The sequence below is a fragment of the Sinocyclocheilus anshuiensis genome, unplaced genomic scaffold, assembly GCF_001515605.1.
Source record: "Sinocyclocheilus anshuiensis isolate Anshui unplaced genomic scaffold, SAMN03320099.WGS_v1.1 scaffold3437, whole genome shotgun sequence".
In the NCBI taxonomy this organism is placed as follows: domain Eukaryota; kingdom Metazoa; phylum Chordata; class Actinopteri; order Cypriniformes; family Cyprinidae; genus Sinocyclocheilus; species Sinocyclocheilus anshuiensis.
The window spans coordinates 19,929-41,286 of NW_015556002.1; the positions used below are offsets into that span (position 1 = coordinate 19,929).

Below are 21,358 nucleotides of genomic sequence, written 5' to 3' on the forward strand. Positions count from 1 at the left end.
TGCTGCTCTCGAAACGCTCTCGCGGTGCTTTGACGCCACACGTGACAGTGACGTGGCGTCGGCGCCGTCTCAAGTCAGACAAAATTTCTAACCGGCATGCACTGCTTCAAGTCAGATTGCGATCGGTCTGCGCAGTGCTGCATGAAGTCGAACGCACCTATAGACTGTATAAAAACATGGATGTAGTGTCCGTGACGTCACCCATAGGGTTCCGAAGATAGTTTTTGAAGCTCAAAAGTGGGCGGAGGCGGCCGTCGCCATCTTGGCAGCGCGTCACCGCTTTTTGAACCAGGCTATAAACATGTTTTTTTCTGCTGTAAAGTTAGGCATTTTAACATGGGGAGTCTATGGGATTGACTCCCTTTTGCAGCCAGCCTCTAGCGGCCAGTTGACGAATTACAGTTTAAGTCACTTCCTTGTTGGCTTCACGAGAGAGAGCGGGAGGTTGCTGCCCGGTTGTACCTCGTTTCAGTAGTTCATTAGTAGTTCATCGTTTCAGTTTCAGTAGTTATATGAGTTACAGTATATATATATATACATATATACATATATACATAACTCAACGTTAGATTGCCCCCCCCCCCCTCGGTGGGCGTGGCCTAAATGCGCTAAAATCGTGCAGTGTGTCTCGGTTTTTAGGGCTTTAGTCTGGTGCTGAATGCGTGAGACTTGGCAGCCTGAAAGACTGGAATAAGCAAATCATGTTTATCAGTCAAATTCATTTATAAATGCAAACAACATGGACACAGTTAAGAAATATGATCAGAGTCCTAGTATGGATATAGGCAATATTTTTATATTATTCAGATCCACACTACTTCCTGAGAGTTCTCTCTATCTTTGTTTTTTTTTTTTTCTTTCCACAAACTTTTTTCTCTTTCCAAAACGTTTATACTTTTGATAGCTACCACTAGCTAACATTAGCTAGTTACCAAACTCGGCCACCAGAGGCCACTATTGCATGAAAACGTCTCAGGTTCCCTGAGTAGGGAACGAGACACTGCGTCCTCTAGGGGTCGCTATGGGGAACGCCTCGTCGTGACCCGTGTCTGACAAAAGCGCTGACGCCCTGTCTGGATCACATCCCTTAGGTCTTTAGCTGTATTTGTTTGTTGCTTTATGCAGCTCTTGATACCTTTTAAACGCACCACCCATGTGAATTTTGTTTTCTCTATTTTATTCTGTTATATGATGAATTGTGTTTGATTTTTGAACTTTGGTACATCATACTTATGTGCTTCATTTTCATTTTTAAGGATATTACTAAAAGAACATAGCAATGGAGTGGAGGATTATAGTACCTGTTCTGTGTCTAATTGGTATGAACAGTGATGCTTGTTCTAAATAAGTAGTGATAGTTATTGTTCATAATTGCACTTAAATTACAAAAGGATTTTATGGTCAGAAACTATAATTCGAAATAAAAATAAAATCATAATAACAAGAACACAGGTTAGTGAAAAAGAAAGTGACAAACGTTCTAATCATACTTTTCCAATAAGTGATTTTCACAACAATGCAGCTGTATAAAGACCTATCTTTAGCCTACAGTGATAACTGTATTATCATAATTACAAAAATAGTTTATTTTTACAAAAAGGAATGCAGTTCAGTCAAATAGGTGTGGTTGGTGATGCATAGAATCTAGCAGAGTTTAGCAATAATAATTATAATTTATTTTATCTTAAATGTTTTTTTTTTTTTTATTTTATTCTATTTTATTTCTACTATGTCTCATTTGCCCTAATTTCACCTTAAATTCCTACCTGTGCCAGGAAATGCTGCTGATACGTCACTGCCATCAGCCCCAACAACAGCACCACCAACAGCACCAACAACAACAGCCCCACTGCTTTTCTATTTAATATAGTGTTCCACATTGATCGCACTTTCAATGAAACCAACATGACCAATAATGACACAATAGCCCTGAAAAGCACAATCATCTTTGAGGTAATATTTTTAGCCAGTGAGGAATGGTTAAATTTACACTTTTTTTTCAGCAGTGGGTTCAGCTAAAGGTGTACATTAGAACCATAAGAGCGGACTTCTCTATTTGTAACTTGAATGTGCGAGGCTTCCAGCATCATCCGCTCCCAGTTATTTAAGCTGTATACAAAACCAGCCTGGTATGCTACTTGATATTGCAAACTGGTAGTTCTTATCATAATATTATAATCAGAGGCGGACAGTAACTAAGTACATTTACTTGAGTATTGTACTTAAGTACACTTTTTGAGTATCTGTACTTTACTTGAGTATTATTTTTTCTGGGAACTTATGACTTTAACTTCACTACATTTGAAAGACAAATATTGTACTTTTCACTCCACTACATTTCTATCAAGGTCCTCGAAGTAGAAAGTTGTTACTATGTAGCAGCTTTGAAACTTTCACTCAAGTAATGGAGTTGAGTACTTTGTCCGCCTCTGATTATCATTTAATATAATATTTATAAATACACTGGTTTAGTTTTACCATTTATTGCACCTTTGTTATTCTTCTTCCACATTGCAAAATAAAACGTTTACAATTGTTTGCAGTATAAGAGGACAATACAAGATTTGATCAAGTAGTATAATAAAAATAAATGAAAACTTTAATTAAATGTATCAATAGCTGTAGAGCTGTATGGATAAACGTCTTAACCTGTTTGTTAATCTTTTGTAGGTTACGCCAGTTTACACTCACCTTAAAAAAATGAATGCTTTGATATTCTGCAATTCAGGTGAAAGAGAACGAAACTGAAAAAATGTAACCAATGCTTTTTTAGTCACATCATGTTAAATTAAGTTATACATGTATTGATTGTTTGGTTTAGTGCTTGAATGGTTGGTTGTATAGTTACTTTTGCAAGTCAAGTAACTATTTGTTCACCCAGTTCATTCGTTTATTATTTGCATGTTGTGTGCCCTCTCAGGAATGGCTCCATTGTGGTAGATGGAAAGCTTTACTTTAACAGCAGTGACTCCAAGCCTATTGTGGCAAACCTGACACAAATCTTGCATAATGGAAATTTTGCCTTCAAAATCCTTACCAATCTCACCAGAATTACTGAGGTCACAACAACTGCTGGTCAGTGCGTGTTTACAGATTTATCTTAATGTAATAATATTTTACAGTCGTTAAATAAGGCCTCAAGGTCGCATTACTTGAGACATTTTTGTTGACCTGTATCCCATTTTAATTTGACCCAAAATAAAAGCACCTCCAGCAGCACCTGCAACAGCTGCAAATCAAACTGCAAATACAAATCAAACTACCACTACAGCAGCTACAACAGTCTCTACACCTGCTAAACTTGCAACAATTAATGTAGTGTTCAGAATCCTTCAAGCCTTCAAGGAAAACTACTCCAATCTCTCTGATCCTGAGACCATAAAGCTGACAGAGAACATCACCAATGCTGTCATATTTTTTCTCCAGTAAGGCATGGGGCTCTATCATAGACCGCATTGCGCCGGATGTATGCGCACGTGTTTTTTGGTAGTTTCAGCCCGATGCTGTTATCATTTTCACGTCCTGGGCCACACTGTTTAATAGCAAATGCATTTAAACCCATTTGTGCGCTCATGGGTGTGCTGGTCTGAAAACGAGGTGTGTTCAGGCGCATTGTTGGCGCGTTGCTATTTTGAGGCAACTGAAATAGACTGCACCATTGACCAACTAAAACCTGGTCTAAAGTCAATGGCGCAGTTTTTTTTAAATTTTTTTTATTTAAAGAGCGCATTAGTAGCCTATAGGTGGGTGCACAATGCGTGTACACTCTGCTTATTACACACACAGTGACGCGCAGCAGCACACAAACATGCCAAATATAAAAAATTAAAGGATTACAGAGTAAAAGATTATTATTGTGTAGGCTACATAAATATAAAAATGCCTACATGTCATAATGGATAGTCATTGCATGTATCAGAATTAGGCTACCTATTTGCTCACGCACAAGCAGCTCTGTTTCATCTCTGGAGATGCGTTCTGTCTTTGCGCTTGCAAATTCCACGTGTAAATGGCAAAATCGCCATGGCGCAAGCGCAACTGGCTCTTAAAGGGAATGGGAGATGAGACTCTGATTGGTTTATTGCACGTTATGCCCAAAACACACCCATTACTCATTAAGAGAATAGGGGCAACCCTTTTAGACCATGTGCCGGTCGCGCCACCGTTTTTCCCATCTTTAAACTAGCAAAAGTGGATTCGGACACGCCCAAGTGCACCTGCGCCTTGCGCTTTAGACCTTGCGCTTAGATATTTAAAATAGGGCCTGTGAGAAAAAGTGAAGACGTCGAAGATCTTGATGAAGAATAACTTTTATTACAGAATAGTAGTGACAAAGTACATGTAGTACCTTGGGTTCGACGGAGTCAGACTGAACCCCGAACATCCTAAGCTCAATCATTTTATACAGTATTACGTTCATCTTCCCGCTCAACATGTAAATTAAGTTTCGTTTTAAATGTAAATTGCGGATGACAATGAAAGTGATAGCCTTCCGTTCCCACATCTTCGGTAGACTCAAGTGGGAACAACCAAATGTTAAGGTGATAAGATTAAACAGAATCCATAGCAGTTATTTCATGTACCCTTTTGGTCAGCAGATGGTTCTTGACGACCTGCTGCTTCTCCCACGCTATAAGTGACAAATTATCGCTCCGGAGGTACTATTTACATATGATTAAGATCGGAAAGAACTATCTATATGATAATTAAGCTCTTTGTAGAGAAAGGAGCATAGTTTAATACACAATTTGGAGTGGAAGCTGGGTCGAGGCAGACTATAATTTCTTACAGGCCCTTGGTTATTGGTTGCAATATCAGTAGATACCGGTAATTCTGTGTATTGGCAATGTTAAAAATAAATACAATTGGTCATATATGTTTTTACATGCTGTAAAAACATGCTAAATACTTACTTTTTAGTCTACCTAAACTAAACACTACATTTCTTGCAGCAAAATTTGATCTGAAAAACAGAAATGACACTCTTGTATGTAAATAACATGCCTTTATGATTATTTATCTATCTTTTATAGTTTACTCTAATTTACAAGAGACGTTTTCCAAACTTCTTCCGCATGAGGATTAGAAAATTCAAGTAAAACAGTAGGCTACATTCACTTAGTAATTCGCAAATACCTGGTTTAAATTTCATCAAAATAGATGTATACAATTTTTTTTTTTTTTTGCTTTATAGTTGTTTGGTTAATCAGTTTGTTAATCATGTGACCATGTGATTGTTCTATTTTGTCATTCAGTTGTTTGTTGGTCAATTATGACTGACTGTGTTTCAACATGGTTGTTCCCCACAGTCAGGGCTCCATTGTGGCAGATTCTGTCTTTGAGTTTGACAACACAAACAACACTAGTCCTAATGTGACGGAAGTGACAAAAACCTTTACTGAAGCAATTGCAACTGGAAATTTCAGCTTTGCAGCTGATACCACATCCATCAATGCTACTGATCACAACCAGTGCTCAGTGTGTATTTACAGATGCTTTTGTTGTTGTTGTTATTGTTTGATACTTGTCTGTTACATTGTCAATCCTGACATAAACATTCATGTTTGATGACACACACACACAAATCGTGTTGGGAGGTGCTAAAAGCTACTTGTGGTTGAGATTGAGATTGTGGTTGAACACTTAAAGAAATATAAGCAACATGAGAATGAAAGTAGTGGGGGCAGGAAGATACCCTGTTGTGTCTAAAATCAGCAAGGGCAAACCATGAATTAATGAATAAATTCCAAAGATGTTTTAAGATGCTTTGTGGTCTCTAAGGGGAATGAGCATTTATTTTATTTTTTTTTACAGCTAACAAGTCTCCAGTCCTGGCTAGTATGCTCACTGCTTTCTGGATGACGCTAGCATCACTTCTGTTGTCTTCATGTACTAAGCATCACCTTCACAAATAAAATCATGCTACTGCAAAATGATTGTGACATTTTTGATCATTTTGGTCACATTAAGAATTAGCAAGTCACAAAGCAAAACAAGCCAAGTTATGATCTAGCTGTAACATTTACTAGTCTTTCTTGCCACGTATAGAGCCTGGTGATACGTATGGTATGTATGAGTTATGGTATTTTGGTTTCTGATTTACAAAAAGCACATTGTTTGTGCATGTGTACACTCACTGGGCTGGAGAAATAATGAGGATTGATTTATTGAAACCAAATCTGAACATTTCTCTATGCCACAGGAATGGCACAAGTGAAAGTTACCTATAGAGCTATTATGTTGAAATTCAAAATTGAGATTGTTTTGCTCTTTTGAAAATCAATTGAACAATAAATATCTTTACCATTCTGAAGATGTGAAATCTATGTATTTAATCTTTTAAGTAAATAAAAGATGTTCTAATAAATGCTCTGTATTATGTTTTATGAAGTACTAATGTTTAATAAAATGAAGGGGGAATCCTGTTCCGTTTGTAAATTCAGTGCTGCAAAAACTTCACAAATAAAGACTGTATCTAAGTGAATCCACTTTTTGATCTGTGACAGCATGAAGAACTGACATTCGGCCTGTTCCCATATCTTCAAAATGACTTTTAGAAAACATCAGATCACACAAAATTGCAGGGAGATGTGGACAAGCTGTCAAGTGCAATGTAATACAATGCATGAATAATGTAGGGGATGGTTCAACCACTTTTTTTTGACTGTCCCAAACTTTGATATACATTTTCATAATTTATCCGCTACAAATTACATTAGTTTTTAATCTTTAAACTGTACAAGGAGTTTGTTACAACCTACCCTACAAAAAAAAAACTTTTTGAGGTTGTAAATAAAACAAAGATTGGTGTTGCTTGCTGTTTCTTTGTAATTTACAAGCACATTTTGAGTGATTTTGTTTCTTCCATTTTCCGGGCCGAGTTGTCGAGAGCCAATCATGATTTTGTCTGAGCTATGAATAAAATATAAAAATGAGATAATTTATATTTTCTCATTTTATTTGTATTATCTTATTATTTTAGTGGATAGAATAAGTAAGTTTTGGGCTAAATTAATTTCTATGATATTTAAGCCCCATCCTCACGAGCCGCGACTCATCATGATTCTTAACTTGTTGCGATAGGCTACATGAGAGGACACTCTTTTCATTGTTTTCCCGCTTTAGCAAGTTAACTGAATAATGGAAATTCATTGTATTTTTTAATAAACCCGCGAATAAAAATATGATGGACTGAGTCACTGCTGGCTGAATTGGACAGGCGATATTCACATGAAGCGTTGGCCTCGAGTGTGGCGTGTGACACAGTATTCAGTTGTGAGAAAAATGGCATCAGTCCTCTACTAAGCATGTACGCAAGCCTTAAGATTCACCCTCAGCTTGAGACAGCTGAAATGGATCTTGTGAAATGTGCAATCGCATCGCCGATCACTCTTGAGAAACTTAAAGATGAAGTACGGAAGGACAAATATCCAAACTTTTTCATACTACTGCAGCTTGCACTCATGCTGCCCGTTGGTTCGGCTACATCAGAAATAAATTTCTCAGTTATGAGGAGAATAAAAAACTGGCTCCGATCTAGCACACAGAGAACGATTTGACTGAAAATGTATCAGAAGAGTTGAAAGAAAGACAGTGGTCATCAATTCGCAATTCGGAAAAAGAGGTGGCTTTTCTGCATTAGGTATGTTTTTTTGTTGTTTTTTTTACTCTTTGTACAGAAGTTATTGTTCATTCTAAATGTATTTTTAATGTAGAATATGTGTTACATAAATACATGAAATTTAATCTGACACAAACAAATGCATTTGCACAAATCCCTGATTACTAGTCCTTCTCAGATGAAGGACTGACCATTACTAATATGACATTTTTTAAAATCTATCAATGATGTAGCCTAATTAGTTATTTTATTTAGTAGTAGTTTTTTTTAGTTAATATTAACATTAGTATTAGTAATGTGTGGATAGTAACTTGTGGTCGGTGAATACTATATAAATGTGTGGTTCCCCCTTCACTGTGGGAGTTGCTGAGGAGCCTTTTTATAAAATTGCTGCCAACACAGAGACTGTTTGCAAAATGTCCGTCAGCTCAGAGACTTCCCAAAAGATGGCCGCCGTTCCAGAGCCTCGTCACATCTCAGCTGATCGTCCAGAGTCTCATCACGTCACAGCTGACCGTCCAGAGTCATTGCTGATTATTGTTTAGCCTATGTTGTCTAGTTTCTGCCTTGTCTTGCCTTCGTGTTTTATTCTTGGACTGTTTACCTGGTTTGTGATAGTTGACTGCCTGTTCTTTGGATTACTCTTTTGGATTACCCTGGATGTACTGTTTTGCTGGTGTTTTGACCCTGCCTGTCCGACTACACTCTAAATAAAGCCTGCACTTAAATCCTCAACCCCGTTGTCACGTCTCCTCGTTACAATACTATATCTGTCTACTATGCTATAGGATATGTAGATATAATATATACCCTACTAGATATTTAGTAGGGTACTAAAAAACTATGTCATAAAATAAACTTCTAAAACATTTGTCCATTCTTCACTAACAAAATCAGCTTAAATATATTAAACAAAGTATCCTTCATTTTATTTCTTTTGTGAACTTTCCTAGTACACTTTAAATTACAAACACATCAAAGTTTGTGCTAATAAAACAGTAATAGCTGGAGATATAGTCATTAGTGAACAGCGTACCATCCATGGAAAGGCACTAGACGTGGTGTTTGTGTACTCTGAAAAAGTAAGAAGTACAGAAAAATATAAAATAAGAATATAGGCTATGGTATTGAGTTCTCAGGGGTGTTCAGTACATTACACACTACATGATATATTCTAAATAGTGTATGTTATGTATTTAAAAGTATTAAATAAAATACTATTTAACAATGAAACAGTATTTGTTGGAAAATACCATTGGTACTTGATTTCATGGTGGTAGATTCAAAAGTTGCATTTGTGGCAGGCGGTGGTGTACTAGAAGTAACTACTTCCCCTGTAATATAAAATGTGCACACATGAAACATTTTAACGATTTCATTGTTATGCTAATTTGTCAATTGTACTTCACACACTCACCTGCTTTGATAGTATCAAGTATGATGTCCAAAAGTATGGTACCATTCACAGCGGTCCCATTAAGAATTCCCTCTACCTCAAATGAGCTTGGGACTGTAGAAGAATTCTCAAAGATAAGAGTCATATCAACTTTAATGGAGCCCCTCCTGGAAATAAAAAAACAAACAAACAAATAATAATAACCCCCAGTGTCCTATAAAAATGTGATCCAATTATTAAAAATATCCTGGACATCTTTATGATGAATTTGAAAGATCACAGCTGACATGCTTACACGAAAGAGTTGACTCTACATCGCCTGTATCCTCTGAGATTGCTTGCCCTGTAAATTCTGTTTATCTGCACGTGATGAAAAATATATTTTTTTATTATAAATAGAGTACAGCCTGAAATTTATCCTAATATAATAATAATAATAATAATATGCACTCCTCTCATGTAAATAAAAATGCTAATTCTATTGGCATTTGCAGATATTTTGAACAGTATAACAGGAATAATGTCTCTTTTATGTTTATTTGTCTATTAAAAAACCTTTACTTGAAGTAATTTAATTTGCTTTTGGAATAACTTTTCAGCATGATATGAGCAGACTCCAGCAATTACCACCACCACCCTACACCGGACAAGCGGTTTGGAGAATGGGTGGATATGCTACGAGTGTCATTGTTTAGCTTTTGGAGCCACCTAGTGGCGCTATGTCTTTTACAGTTAATTCTACACTTTGTCGTTAATTCTGCCTTCACATGCTATCAGAATTAGAGTAAACATGAGTAGCCGACTTGGAAATTTCACATGAACTTCTCACATTATAATCGTGAATTTCTTGTTAGGGAGCCGAGTTGTAGTAAATGATAGGTTCCTTGTAATACTTGAACCTAGTTAGCTTTTGCAGTTTCATTAATACACATTTCTCTATCTATCGTATTTGTTGCAGTTTGTTGTTTTCTGTCATGATTGTGAAAATGCAATGGTGTAAAATATGGAGGAAGAACATTTTTTCACTAATGTAATTTGCACAAAAGGGGAGGGAGAAAGAAAGCAATGTGAAATGTGGGCAGCTATCTATCTATCTATCTATCTATCTATCTATGGCTGCCTGTTTGTCTGTCTGTCTGGAGATTTGTTTCTGATAAGATGTTGGCCTACAGGGTAAGCTACAGGGTTTTTATACAACTTAAACATACATTATAATTACAGTACATAGTAGAAGATGAGGGATCTTTCACTATTCTGTGTACAGTAAATACTGTAGCACGTTGTACACCCTCAAACTCGTAACTGCCGAATTGATTTGTAGCCAAGTAGTTCACACATGTACTGTATTTTTGCAGAACGACTGTCTAGGGAAGGCAGAGAAAGTTTCTGTCTCTTCCAAATTTCCAGCCAAGGCCATCCTTTGGGCGGTGCAACTGATGCGGTCGCACCGGGCCCCGTGGCGAACGGACCGCGGGGTCTAGACCTTTCTATTCCTATTTCCGATGGGGGGAGGGGGGAGATAAATATAATTTATCAGAACATAATAAAATTATTTTTAATTAGGGCTATCAAGTGATTGTTTTTTTTTAATGTAATTAATTACATAATGTGCCAATTAATTATTCAAAATAATCTAAAATTAATAAGATTCATTCATTAACATGCACATCATGTGCCGATTAATTAAAGATAAAGTTGTTATTAAAGATAATAGTTATTTTGTTAATTAACAAAAAAAAACACTACATAGACATTACAAAAAAAGTAGCTTTAGAAAGAAATATTTTAATTCAACATACAAAAATAAAAATAAATAGGCTAGTAAAATATAAAATTAATTAACAAAAAAAAACACTACATAGACATTACAAAAAAAGTAGCTTTAGAAAGAAATATTTTAATTCAACATACAAAAATAAAAATAAATAGGCTAGTAAAATATAAAATTATTTTTTTTAAAACAATACTCTAAATATAAAACTAAAAGCGCCAGTAGGTGGTGACAAATCCCTGTCTTAATAAGTGAATGATTCAGTCATTCTTCAATCAATTTGTTCAAACAGCTGATTCATTCAGAAACGAAGCAAGTGACCGCCTTTATGAATGGCTCACTAAATCATTGATTCAGTCGATTCGTTTAAAAACGTGGATTCTGTGTGTTGATCAGAGATGCACAACAGTTCTCCTTATTTTTGTTGGCGAAATGACTGACAATGTGTCTAAAATGTAATTATTCACACCGTATCTTCATTTTTACTGTAGGTAAAAACTTTTATGTAACCTATTTTTGTCTTTCTAAACGCCAATGATGATTCTGAAAGAAAACACACAGTGTTTGTTATATTAACACTTGCAACTTTCATGCACATCTGACTAACATTACCACACGCTTGTATTTTAGCGTTGCTGTTAATGTTGTGGTTATTTTAGCAAATAGTTTGCTCCGTAAATTCAGTTCAACAGCATTAAGTTGAAGAGGGTAAACTTTATCTCTCGACTGAATCTGCACATGCATTTCAGGTGTTCTTGCTCCGTCCAAGCAATAAATGCATGTCTTTGAATGAGCGCTGTAGCGTATTCTTCAACCGCTCAGGTAATGTCAGTACGATCCATTTCAGGGGCTGCCAACATTACATTTTTAAAATCAGTCAGAGCTATAGAAGTACATATTAATATTTACAAGTAAATCTCCATATTATGCATAGGCTAGCCTACGTTCTATCTGACCCCCCCTACATCTCGTTTTGACATCCATCAGGAGGGATCAAGCCTTCTTTAGGGGTGTCAGACCCCCCCATAATTTGCACCCTGCCGATGACCAGTGGTCATACATCTTATATCAGGTGCACTCGTCATCAATCTGCGCCAGGCATGGTTTGATACAATGCAAGGTACTTTACAGAGCTCACCTGACAAATGCACAATTATCTAAATTATCTAATCTTTTCCAGACAAGAATGACGCTTGCAACCATTCTAGACAAGTTCCAGCAGATCATGTACACATGTTCTGGTCATGTCCTCGATTAGTAACCTTTTGATGCAACGTATTTGACACACTGGGAGAAGCACTTAATGTTGAACTGAGTCCCAATCCATTGACAGTTGTTTTTGGTATTTTACCATACACTACTTACTTTAGTCCCATTGCTCAAGTGGTTGCTTTTACCACTCTATTAGCTAAAAGGAACATTCTCCTTAAATGGAGGTGTGCCACTTCCCATACTCACAATAGATGGATACAAGATATATTTTTTGCATTAAATTGGAGAAATTAAGGTTTATGCTTCAAGGTTCCCTTAAGACCTTCAGTAGCACCTGGGATCTTTTCTTGAATTTCATTAAAGCCCCAACATTGTTGGTTTCATTGCTTTGTCCCTCTAATACAGACTCGCAAAATACTTAAGAAATGTCTATCTTAGAACATCAAAGAATGCTAATTATGAGAAAATATTATACATCTGTGTGTTTTTTTTTTCTGTTTTTTCTTTCTCCCTTGGTAGGGATGTTTAAGGTTTGGGGTTTTACATGGTAAGGACATTTTGTTGTTTGTTGATCATTTTGATGTAAGTGAAAATCATACTGTCCTGACAAAATGCCAATAAAAATATTGGGGAAAAAAACTTTTCTTAAAGCTTATTGCTAAATTTCACTGTATCTGCACCCCTCTTTTTATGTAGTATACTGTAATAGACATTGACTTGCAAAATAATTCCTGATTCCCAAAAGGAGGTTTTTGTAATAGTGTTTTGAATTGACCTAACTAGTGTTCTCTAGGTACTGGAGTAGTCTCTGCATTTGTCAGGTTTGTGTGTCATATGAGGCCAGAGTTTGATTCTGACAAAAGAGAGTTTTGCCTAAACTATTTGCTTTTAAATATTTGGATTCAGAAGTCTGAGGTTTGTACAAGTTGGTGTGTAGTTTTGAGATTTTGTTTCTAGCTGTAAGAAAATGGTGAATTACTTCATGAATTGTGTGTTAGTAGTCAAGAAAAACTGAATGTTAAAAAGCTTTCCGTGTATCAGATAACTAAATGGTATTTATGCTTGTAAATGTTTGAAATAAGTTAGACTTACCACAGTTACCACATGGGATGCCAATGCAATGAATTCAGGGGATGAGTGGTTGTTATATATTTCACTGAAAGTTTCATTTAGACTGAATCTTAAGTGTATGCTTCCCTCGTCAAGGGTAGGAGGATCAGTATTTGTGCCCTCTGTTGTTGGTGCTACAGTGGACACATATGAGGTATGAGCCTCTGTTACTGGCTTTACTGACGTTAGTGTTGTTGTTGTTGTCGATGTTGTTGTATATACTGTTGTAGAATTTAATACAGTAGATGAACCCTTAGCTAGTGTAGTCTTGGTTGATTCTGGTTTATTTCTAACAGTTGCTGCTGCTGTTGTCCTTGATGCAGTTGCTGTCAATGCTGATGTCACTGGTACAAAGGTTGAAGCTTTTGGTGCAGTAGCAGACTTTACTAAGCTTGTTGTTGATGTTGTTGTTGTAACTGTACCTACTGCCACAGAATGTATCACAGTAGATGAAACTTGAGCTAGTGTAGTCTTGGTTGATTCTGGTTCATTGCTAACGGTTGCTGCTGTGGTCGTGTTCGCTGCAGTTGCTGGCAATGCTGATGTCACCTGTACCAAGGTTGAAGCTTTGAGTGTAGTAGCAGATTCTACTAGGCCTGTTGTTGTCACTGTATCTTCTGTTGTAGTTATCCTGATTGTTTCCGGTTCATTGCTAACAGTTGCTGATGTGGTTGTGCCCAATTCAGTTGGCAATGCTGATGTCACTGGTACCAAGGTAGAATCTTTGGGTGTAGTAGCAGACTCTACTAGGCCTGTTGTTTTCACTGTATCTTCTGTTGAAGTTGTCCTGATTGTTTCCGGTTCATTTCTAACAGTTGCTGCTGTGACTGTCCCTGCTGCAGTTGCTGGCAATGCTGATGTCATTCCTGATGATGGTGCAATGGTTGCACTTGTTATTTGGGCTTCTGCAGATGATTCTGTAGATCTGGATGTTCTTGCAGTTGTTGTCTTTACTTCACTTGCTTCAGTTAAAGGTGATGATGCCTCTGTTATTCGTGCTGTTGTAGTTGGAGCAAATGTTGATTCTGTTGTACCAGATTCTCTTAATGTACTTATTCCTGCTGATGAAGAACCACTGTCAGCATGTGTTTTAGGTTCTTGTGTCACACTTTTGGCAGTGTTGGAGACTTCTAAGGTATGAGCCACTGTTACTGGCTTCACTGACATTAATGTTGTAGTTTCGTTTTGGGCTGGTGAGGGTTCGGTTGTGACTTGAGATGTCACTGGTACCAAGGTTGAAGTTTTGGGTGCAGTAGCAGACTCTTCAAGGACTGTTGTTGTGGCTGTATCTACTGCCACAGAATGTAATACAGTAGACGAAACCTTAGCTTGAGTAGTCGTGGTTGATTCTGGTTCTTCTCTAACAGTTGCTGATGTGGTTGTGCCCAATGCAGTTGCTGGTAATGCTGATGTCACTGGTACCAAGGTTGAAGCTTTGCGTGTAGTAGCAGACTCTACTAGGCCTGTTGTTGTTGTCATTGTTTCTTCTGTTGTAGTTATCCTGATTGTTTCCAATTCATTACTAACAGTTGCAGCTGTGGTTGTGCCCAATGCAGTTGCTGGCAATGCTGATGTCACTGGTACAAATATTGAAACTTTGGGTGTAGTAGCAGACTCTACTAGGCCTGTTGTTGTTGTCACTGCATCTTCTGTTGTAGTTATTCGGATTGTTTCCGGTTTATTGCTAACAGTTGCTGCAGTGGTTGTGCCCAATGCAGTTTCTGGCAATGCTGATGTCACTGGTACCAAGGTAGAATCTTTGGGTGTAGTAGCAGACTCTACTAGACCTGTTGTTGTTGTCACTGTATCTTCTGTTGTATTTATCCTGATTGTTTCTGGTTCATTGCTAACAGTTGATGATGTGGTTGTGCTCAATGCTTGTTTCTTCTGTTGTAGTTATCCTGATTGTTTCCAATTCATTACTAACAGTTGCAGCTGTGGTTGTGCCCAATGCAGTTGCTGGCAATGCTGATGTCACTGGTACAAATATTGAAACTTTGGGTGTAGTAGCAGACTCTACTAGATGTGTTGTTGTTATCACTGTATCTTCTGTTGTAGTAATTCTAATTGTTTCTGTATCATTGCTAACAGTTGCTGATCTGGTTGTGCCCAATGCAGTTGCTGGCAATGCTGATGTCACTGGTACCAAGGTTCGTTGTTGTTGTCACTGTATCTTCTACTGTATTTATCCTGATTGTTTCTGGTTCATTGCTAACAGTTGCTGATGTGGTTGTGCCCAATGCAGGTGCTGGCAATGCTGATGTCACTGGTACCAAGGTAGAATCTTTGGGTGTAGTAGCAGACTCTGCTAGACCTCTTGTTGTTGTCACTGTATCTTCTGTTGTATTTATCCTGGTTGTTTCTGGTTTATTGCTAACAATTGCTGCAGTGCTTGTGCCCAATTCAGTTGCTGGCAACGCTGATGTCACTGTTACAAATGTAGAAGTTTTGGGTGTAGTAGCAGACTTTACTAGGCCTGTTGTTGTTGTCACTGTATCTTCTGTTGTAGTTATTCTTATTGTTTCTGGTTCATTGCTAACAGTTGCTGATGTGGTTGTGCCCAATTCAGTTGCTGGCAAAGCTGATGTCACTGGTACCAAGCTAGAAGCTTTGGGCGTAGTAGCAGACTCTACTAGGCCTGTTGTTGTTGTTGTCACTGTATCTTCTCTTGTAGTTATACTGATTGTTTCCAGTTCATTGCTAACAGTTGCTGATCTGGTTGTGCCCAATGCAGTACTAGCAGTTGCTGATCTGGTTGTGCCCAATGCAGTTTCTGGTAATTCTGATGTCACTGGTACCAAGGTTGAAGCTTTGGGTGTAGTAGCAGACTCTACTAGGCCTGTTGTTGTTGTCACTGTATCTTCTGCTGTCTTTATCCTGATTGTTTCTGGTTCATCGCTAACAGTTGCTGATGTGGTTGTGCCCAATTCAGTTGCTGGCAAAGCTGATGTCACTGGTATCAAGGTAGAATCTTTGGGTGTAGTAACAGACTCTACTAAACCTGTTGTTGTTGTCACTGTATCTTCTGCTGTCTTTATCCTGATTGTTTCTGGTTCATCGCTAACAGTTGCTGATGTGGTTGTGCCCAATTCAGTTGCTGGCAAAGCTGATGTCACTGGTATCAAGGTAGAATCTTTGGGTGTAGTAACAGACTCTACTAAACCTGTTGTTGTTGTCACTGTATCTTCTGCTGTCTTTATCCTGATTGTTTCTGGTTCATCGCTAACAGTTGCTGATGTGGTTGTGCCCAATTCAGTTGCTGGCAAAGCTGATGTCACTGGTATCAAGGTAGAATCTTTGGGTGTAGTAACAGACTCTACTAAACCTGTTGTTGTTGTCACTGTATCTTCTGCTGTCTTTATCCTGATTGTTTCTGGTTCATCGCTAACAGTTGCTGATGTGGTTGTGCCCAATTCAGTTGCTGGCAAAGCTGATGTCACTGGTATCAAGGTAGAATCTTTGGGTGTAGTAACAGACTCTACTAAACCTGTTGTTGTTGTCACTGTATCTTCTGCTGTCTTTATCCTGATTGTTTCTGGTTCATCGCTAACAGTTGCTGATGTGGTTGTGCCCAATTCAGTTGCTGGCAAAGCTGATGTCACTGGTATCAAGGTAGAATCTTTGGGTGTAGTAACAGACTCTACTAAACCTGTTGTTGTTGTCACTGTATCTTCTGCTGTCTTTATCCTGATTGTTTCTGGTTCATCGCTAACAGTTGCTGATGTGGTTGTGCCCAATTCAGTTGCTGGCAAAGCTGATGTCACTGGTATCAAGGTAGAATCTTTGGGTGTAGTAACAGACTCTACTAAACCTGTTGTTGTTGTCACTGTATCTTCTGCTGTCTTTATCCTGATTGTTTCTGGTTCATCGCTAACAGTTGCTGATGTGGTTGTGCCCAATTCAGTTGCTGGCAAAGCTGATGTCACTGGTATCAAGGTAGAATCTTTGGGTGTAGTAACAGACTCTACTAAACCTGTTGTTGTTGTCACTGTATCTTCTGCTGTCTTTATCCTGATTGTTTCTGGTTCATCGCTAACAGTTGCTGATGTGGTTGTGCCCAATTCAGTTGCTGGCAAAGCTGATGTCACTGGTATCAAGGTAGAATCTTTGGGTGTAGTAACAGACTCTACTAAACCTGTTGTTGTTGTCACTGTATCTTCTGCTGTCTTTATCCTGATTGTTTCTGGTTCATCGCTAACAGTTGCTGATGTGGTTGTGCCCAATTCAGTTGCTGGCAAAGCTGATGTCACTGGTATCAAGGTAGAATCTTTGGGTGTAGTAACAGACTCTACTAAACCTGTTGTTGTTGTCACTGTATCTTCTGCTGTCTTTATCCTGATTGTTTCTGGTTCATCGCTAACAGTTGCTGATGTGGTTGTGCCCAATTCAGTTGCTGGCAAAGCTGATGTCACTGGTATCAAGGTAGAATCTTTGGGTGTAGTAACAGACTCTACTAAACCTGTTGTTGTTGTCACTGTATCTTCTGCTGTCTTTATCCTGATTGTTTCTGGTTCATCGCTAACAGTTGCTGATGTGGTTGTGCCCAATTCAGTTGCTGGCAAAGCTGATGTCACTGGTATCAAGGTAGAATCTTTGGGTGTAGTAACAGACTCTACTAAACCTGTTGTTGTTGTCACTGTATCTTCTGCTGTCTTTATCCTGATTGTTTCTGGTTCATCGCTAACAGTTGCTGATGTGGTTGTGCCCAATTCAGTTGCTGGCAAAGCTGATGTCACTGGTATCAAGGTAGAATCTTTGGGTGTAGTAACAGACTCTACTAAACCTGTTGTTGTTGTCACTGTATCTTCTGCTGTCTTTATCCTGATTGTTTCTGGTTCATCGCTAACAGTTGCTGATGTGGTTGTGCCCAATTCAGTTGCTGGCAAAGCTGATGTCACTGGTATCAAGGTAGAATCTTTGGGTGTAGTAACAGACTCTACTAAACCTGTTGTTGTTGTCACTGTATCTTCTGCTGTCTTTATCCTGATTGTTTCTGGTTCATCGCTAACAGTTGCTGATGTGGTTGTGCCCAATTCAGTTGCTGGCAAAGCTGATGTCACTGGTATCAAGGTAGAATCTTTGGGTGTAGTAGCAGACTCTACTAGACCTGTTGTTGTTGTCACTGTATCTTCTTTTGTAGTTATTCTGATCGTTTCTGGCTCATTGCTAACAGTTGCTGATGTTGTTGTGCCCAATGCAGTTGCTGGCAATGCTGATGTCACTGGTACCAAGGTAGAATCTTTGGGTGTAGTAACAGACTCTACTAGACCTGTTGTTGTTGTCACTTTATCTTCTGTTTTAGTTATCCTGATTGTTTCTTGCTCATTGCTAACAGTTGCTGATATTGTTGTGCCCAATGCATTTGCTGGCAATGCTGATGTCACTGGTACCAAGGTAGAATCTTTGGGTGTAGTAGCAGACTCTACTAGACCTGTTGTTGTTGTCACTGTATCTTCTGTTGTATTTATCCTGATTGTTTTTGGTTCATTGCTAACAGTTGATGATGTGGTTGTGCTCAATGCAGGTGCTGGCAATGCTGATGTCAATGGTACCAAGGTAGAATCTTTGGGTGTAGTAGCAGACTCTACTAGACCTGTTGTTGTTGTCACTGTATCTTTTGTTGTATTTATCCTGATTGTTTCTGGTTCATTGCTAACAGTTGATGATGTGGTTGTGCTCAATGCAGGTGCTGGCAATGCTGATGTCACTGGTACCAAGGTAGAATCTTTGGGTGTAGTAACAGACTCTACTAGACCTGTTGTTGTTGTCACTGTATCTTTTGTTGTATTTATCCTGATTGTTTCTGGTTCATTGCTAACAGTTGATGATGTGGTTGTGCTCAATGCAGGTGCTGGCAATGCTGATGTCACTGGTACCAAGGTAGAATCTTTGGGTGTAGTAGCAGACTCTACTAGAGCTGTTGTTGTTGTCACTGTATCTTCTGTTGTAGTTATCCTGAATTTTTCTGTCTCATTGCTAACAGTTGCTGCTGTGGTTGTGCCCATTGCAGTTGCTGGCAATGCTGATGTTGATCCTGTTGATGTTAACATAGTTGCGCTTGTTGCCTCTGCAGCTGGAAAAATATCATTAGATGTCAGTATTTTTGTTGTTGGTGGTGCGGTTTCTGATGCAGACACTGTTGTTTTACTTGGTGTTATTGAATCAGTTTTGGCCGTTAAAGGTTCTGTTGTGACTTGAGGTGATGATGCAGATTGTACTGCACTGATTGTCACTGACTCTGTTGTAGCTACTGTTTGTGTAGGCTGAAGTATTGCCGTTACCCCTATAGGTATCAAATATGCATCAAATTAGTGTACAATATTAACAATAAAAAAGATGAAAAATCTTTTAGAGTAACAATATTATTTGTAATCAGTTTTATGATTGTTTTCTTTTTTAATTTTCCCCCCTTTCTTGAAGGTGCAGTGTGTAAATTTTAGCGGCATAGCGGTGAGGTTGCGAATTGCAACCAACGGCTCAGTCTCCTGCCCACCCTTCCCTTTAGAGAAGCTACGGTGGCCGATACAGGACTAAGATGTCGTAGTCTGAGACAGCAGAGATAGCCAGCAATGAGATTTCTTTACAAAGGTAAATTAAGGAATTATATTTACTTAATTATTAAATAAATCGATATGTTATGGCGAATATTATTGTTACTTGTTCATCATTGTGTCAGTGTTTTATTCGCAAGAACAACATAGTGACGAAATGCGTTCTGTCCTTTAAGTGCTACTGTACAAATATGGTGGTGACTTCCATGTAAGGGGACCCGCGGTGTATGTAGATATAAATTGCTCATTCTAAGTTAATAAAAACAGGACGGTTCATTATGTAACGTCTTTATACACCTCTGAAAACATAGTTATGTATATTATATTGCATGTCTGTCAATAGATCCTCCTAAATATTACACACTGCACCTTTAAAATGTTCTTTTATCAATGTTCTTTAAATATTATTTGCTTGGTTACTTTTCATGCTGTTGCTTTCCATTGCCATGTTTATTTATTATTAACGGCCCTGTTACAAAGAAATGCCAAAATGGCCAAACCAAAAACATTTCCTTATTAAAAATTGTCTCTCTGCTTTTCCTGAAGCTGATAATTATTATCTCAAAGGGACAGTTGACCCTTTACAAAGGTAAATTAAGGAATTATATTTACTTAATTATTAAATAAATCGATATGTTATGGCGAATATTATTGTTACTTGTTCATCATTGTGTCAGTGTTTTATTCGCAAGAACAACATAGTGACGAAATGCGTTCTGTCCTTTAAGTGCTACTGTACAAATATGGTGGTGACTTCCATGTAAGGGGACCCGCGGTGTATGTAGATATAAATTGCTCATTCTAAGTTAATAAAAACAGGACGGTTCATTATGTAACGTCTTTATACACCTCTGAAAACATAGTTATGTATATTATATTGCATGTCTGTCAATAGATCCTCCTAAATATTACACACTGCACCTTTAAAATGTTCTTTTATCAATGTTCTTTAAATATTATTTGCTTGGTTACTTTTCATGCTGTTGCTTTCCATTGCCATGTTTATTTATTATTAACGGCCCTGTTACAAAGAAATGCCAAAATGGCCAAACCAAAAACATTTCCTTATTAAAAATTGTCTCTCTGCTTTTCCTGAAGCTGATAATTATTATCTCAAAGGGACAGTTGACCCAAAAATTAAAATTCTGTCATCATTTATTCAGCCTCATGTCACTCCGAACCCTTAAAACTTTTGCTCATCTTTGGAACACAAATTAAGATATTTCTAATGAAATCTAATGGGTTTCTGTAACTCCATTGACAGTGTACACAACTACGACTTTGATGCTTCAAAAAATTCATAAAGAAATTGTAAAATGAATCCATTGAAAACGAGCAGTTTTCAGAAGAGACTTGATCACTTTATATGATGAACAGTTCCCCTTCAGGAACTCGAGCTGCGTCGAGATTCGCTTTGGGAACGCCCCTGCGTGACCGCGTTCTGAAGCACGTGTAAAATCAGTCCAATGGAGCAGCGAGACGTCACGAGCGGGGTGACGTGAGCGCCAGGAAGTATAAAAGCGCATCCGGCAGAGCGCATCAGGTTGGCGCATGTTTGCACACCATGGCGGTGTTACATGCATACCAGGCTGATCTGCTCAGGGGTGGGGCTGCTGAGCGGGAGCAGCCCCAAGCCTCTTTCTACAGTACGCAGGACCCATTGAGACACATTTGGCAGTAGCTTCCACGCTGCTAAA

General features: G+C 38.1%; 1 protein-coding gene across 1 annotated transcript in view; it reads right to left on the reverse strand.

Annotated features, from left to right (window-relative positions):
* Positions 1–8,548: 8,548 nt before the first annotated feature.
* muc13a (mucin 13a, cell surface associated) overlaps positions 8,549–21,358 on the reverse strand; it is a 28,031-nt gene continuing 15,221 nt past the window's right edge. Inside the window, exons 9-16 of the mRNA XM_016470648.1 lie at positions 19,259–19,393; positions 15,200–18,646; positions 15,046–15,087; positions 13,093–14,969; positions 9,313–9,377; positions 9,039–9,184; positions 8,875–8,955; positions 8,549–8,695 (exon numbers count right to left, since the gene is read on the reverse strand). Coding sequence (XP_016326134.1) covers positions 8,586–8,695; positions 8,875–8,955; positions 9,039–9,184; positions 9,313–9,377; positions 13,093–14,969; positions 15,046–15,087; positions 15,200–18,646; positions 19,259–19,393 — 5,903 coding nt within the window. The 3' untranslated portion in view covers positions 8,549–8,585. The remainder of the gene's footprint in view (positions 8,696–8,874; positions 8,956–9,038; positions 9,185–9,312; positions 9,378–13,092; positions 14,970–15,045; positions 15,088–15,199; positions 18,647–19,258; positions 19,394–21,358) is intronic.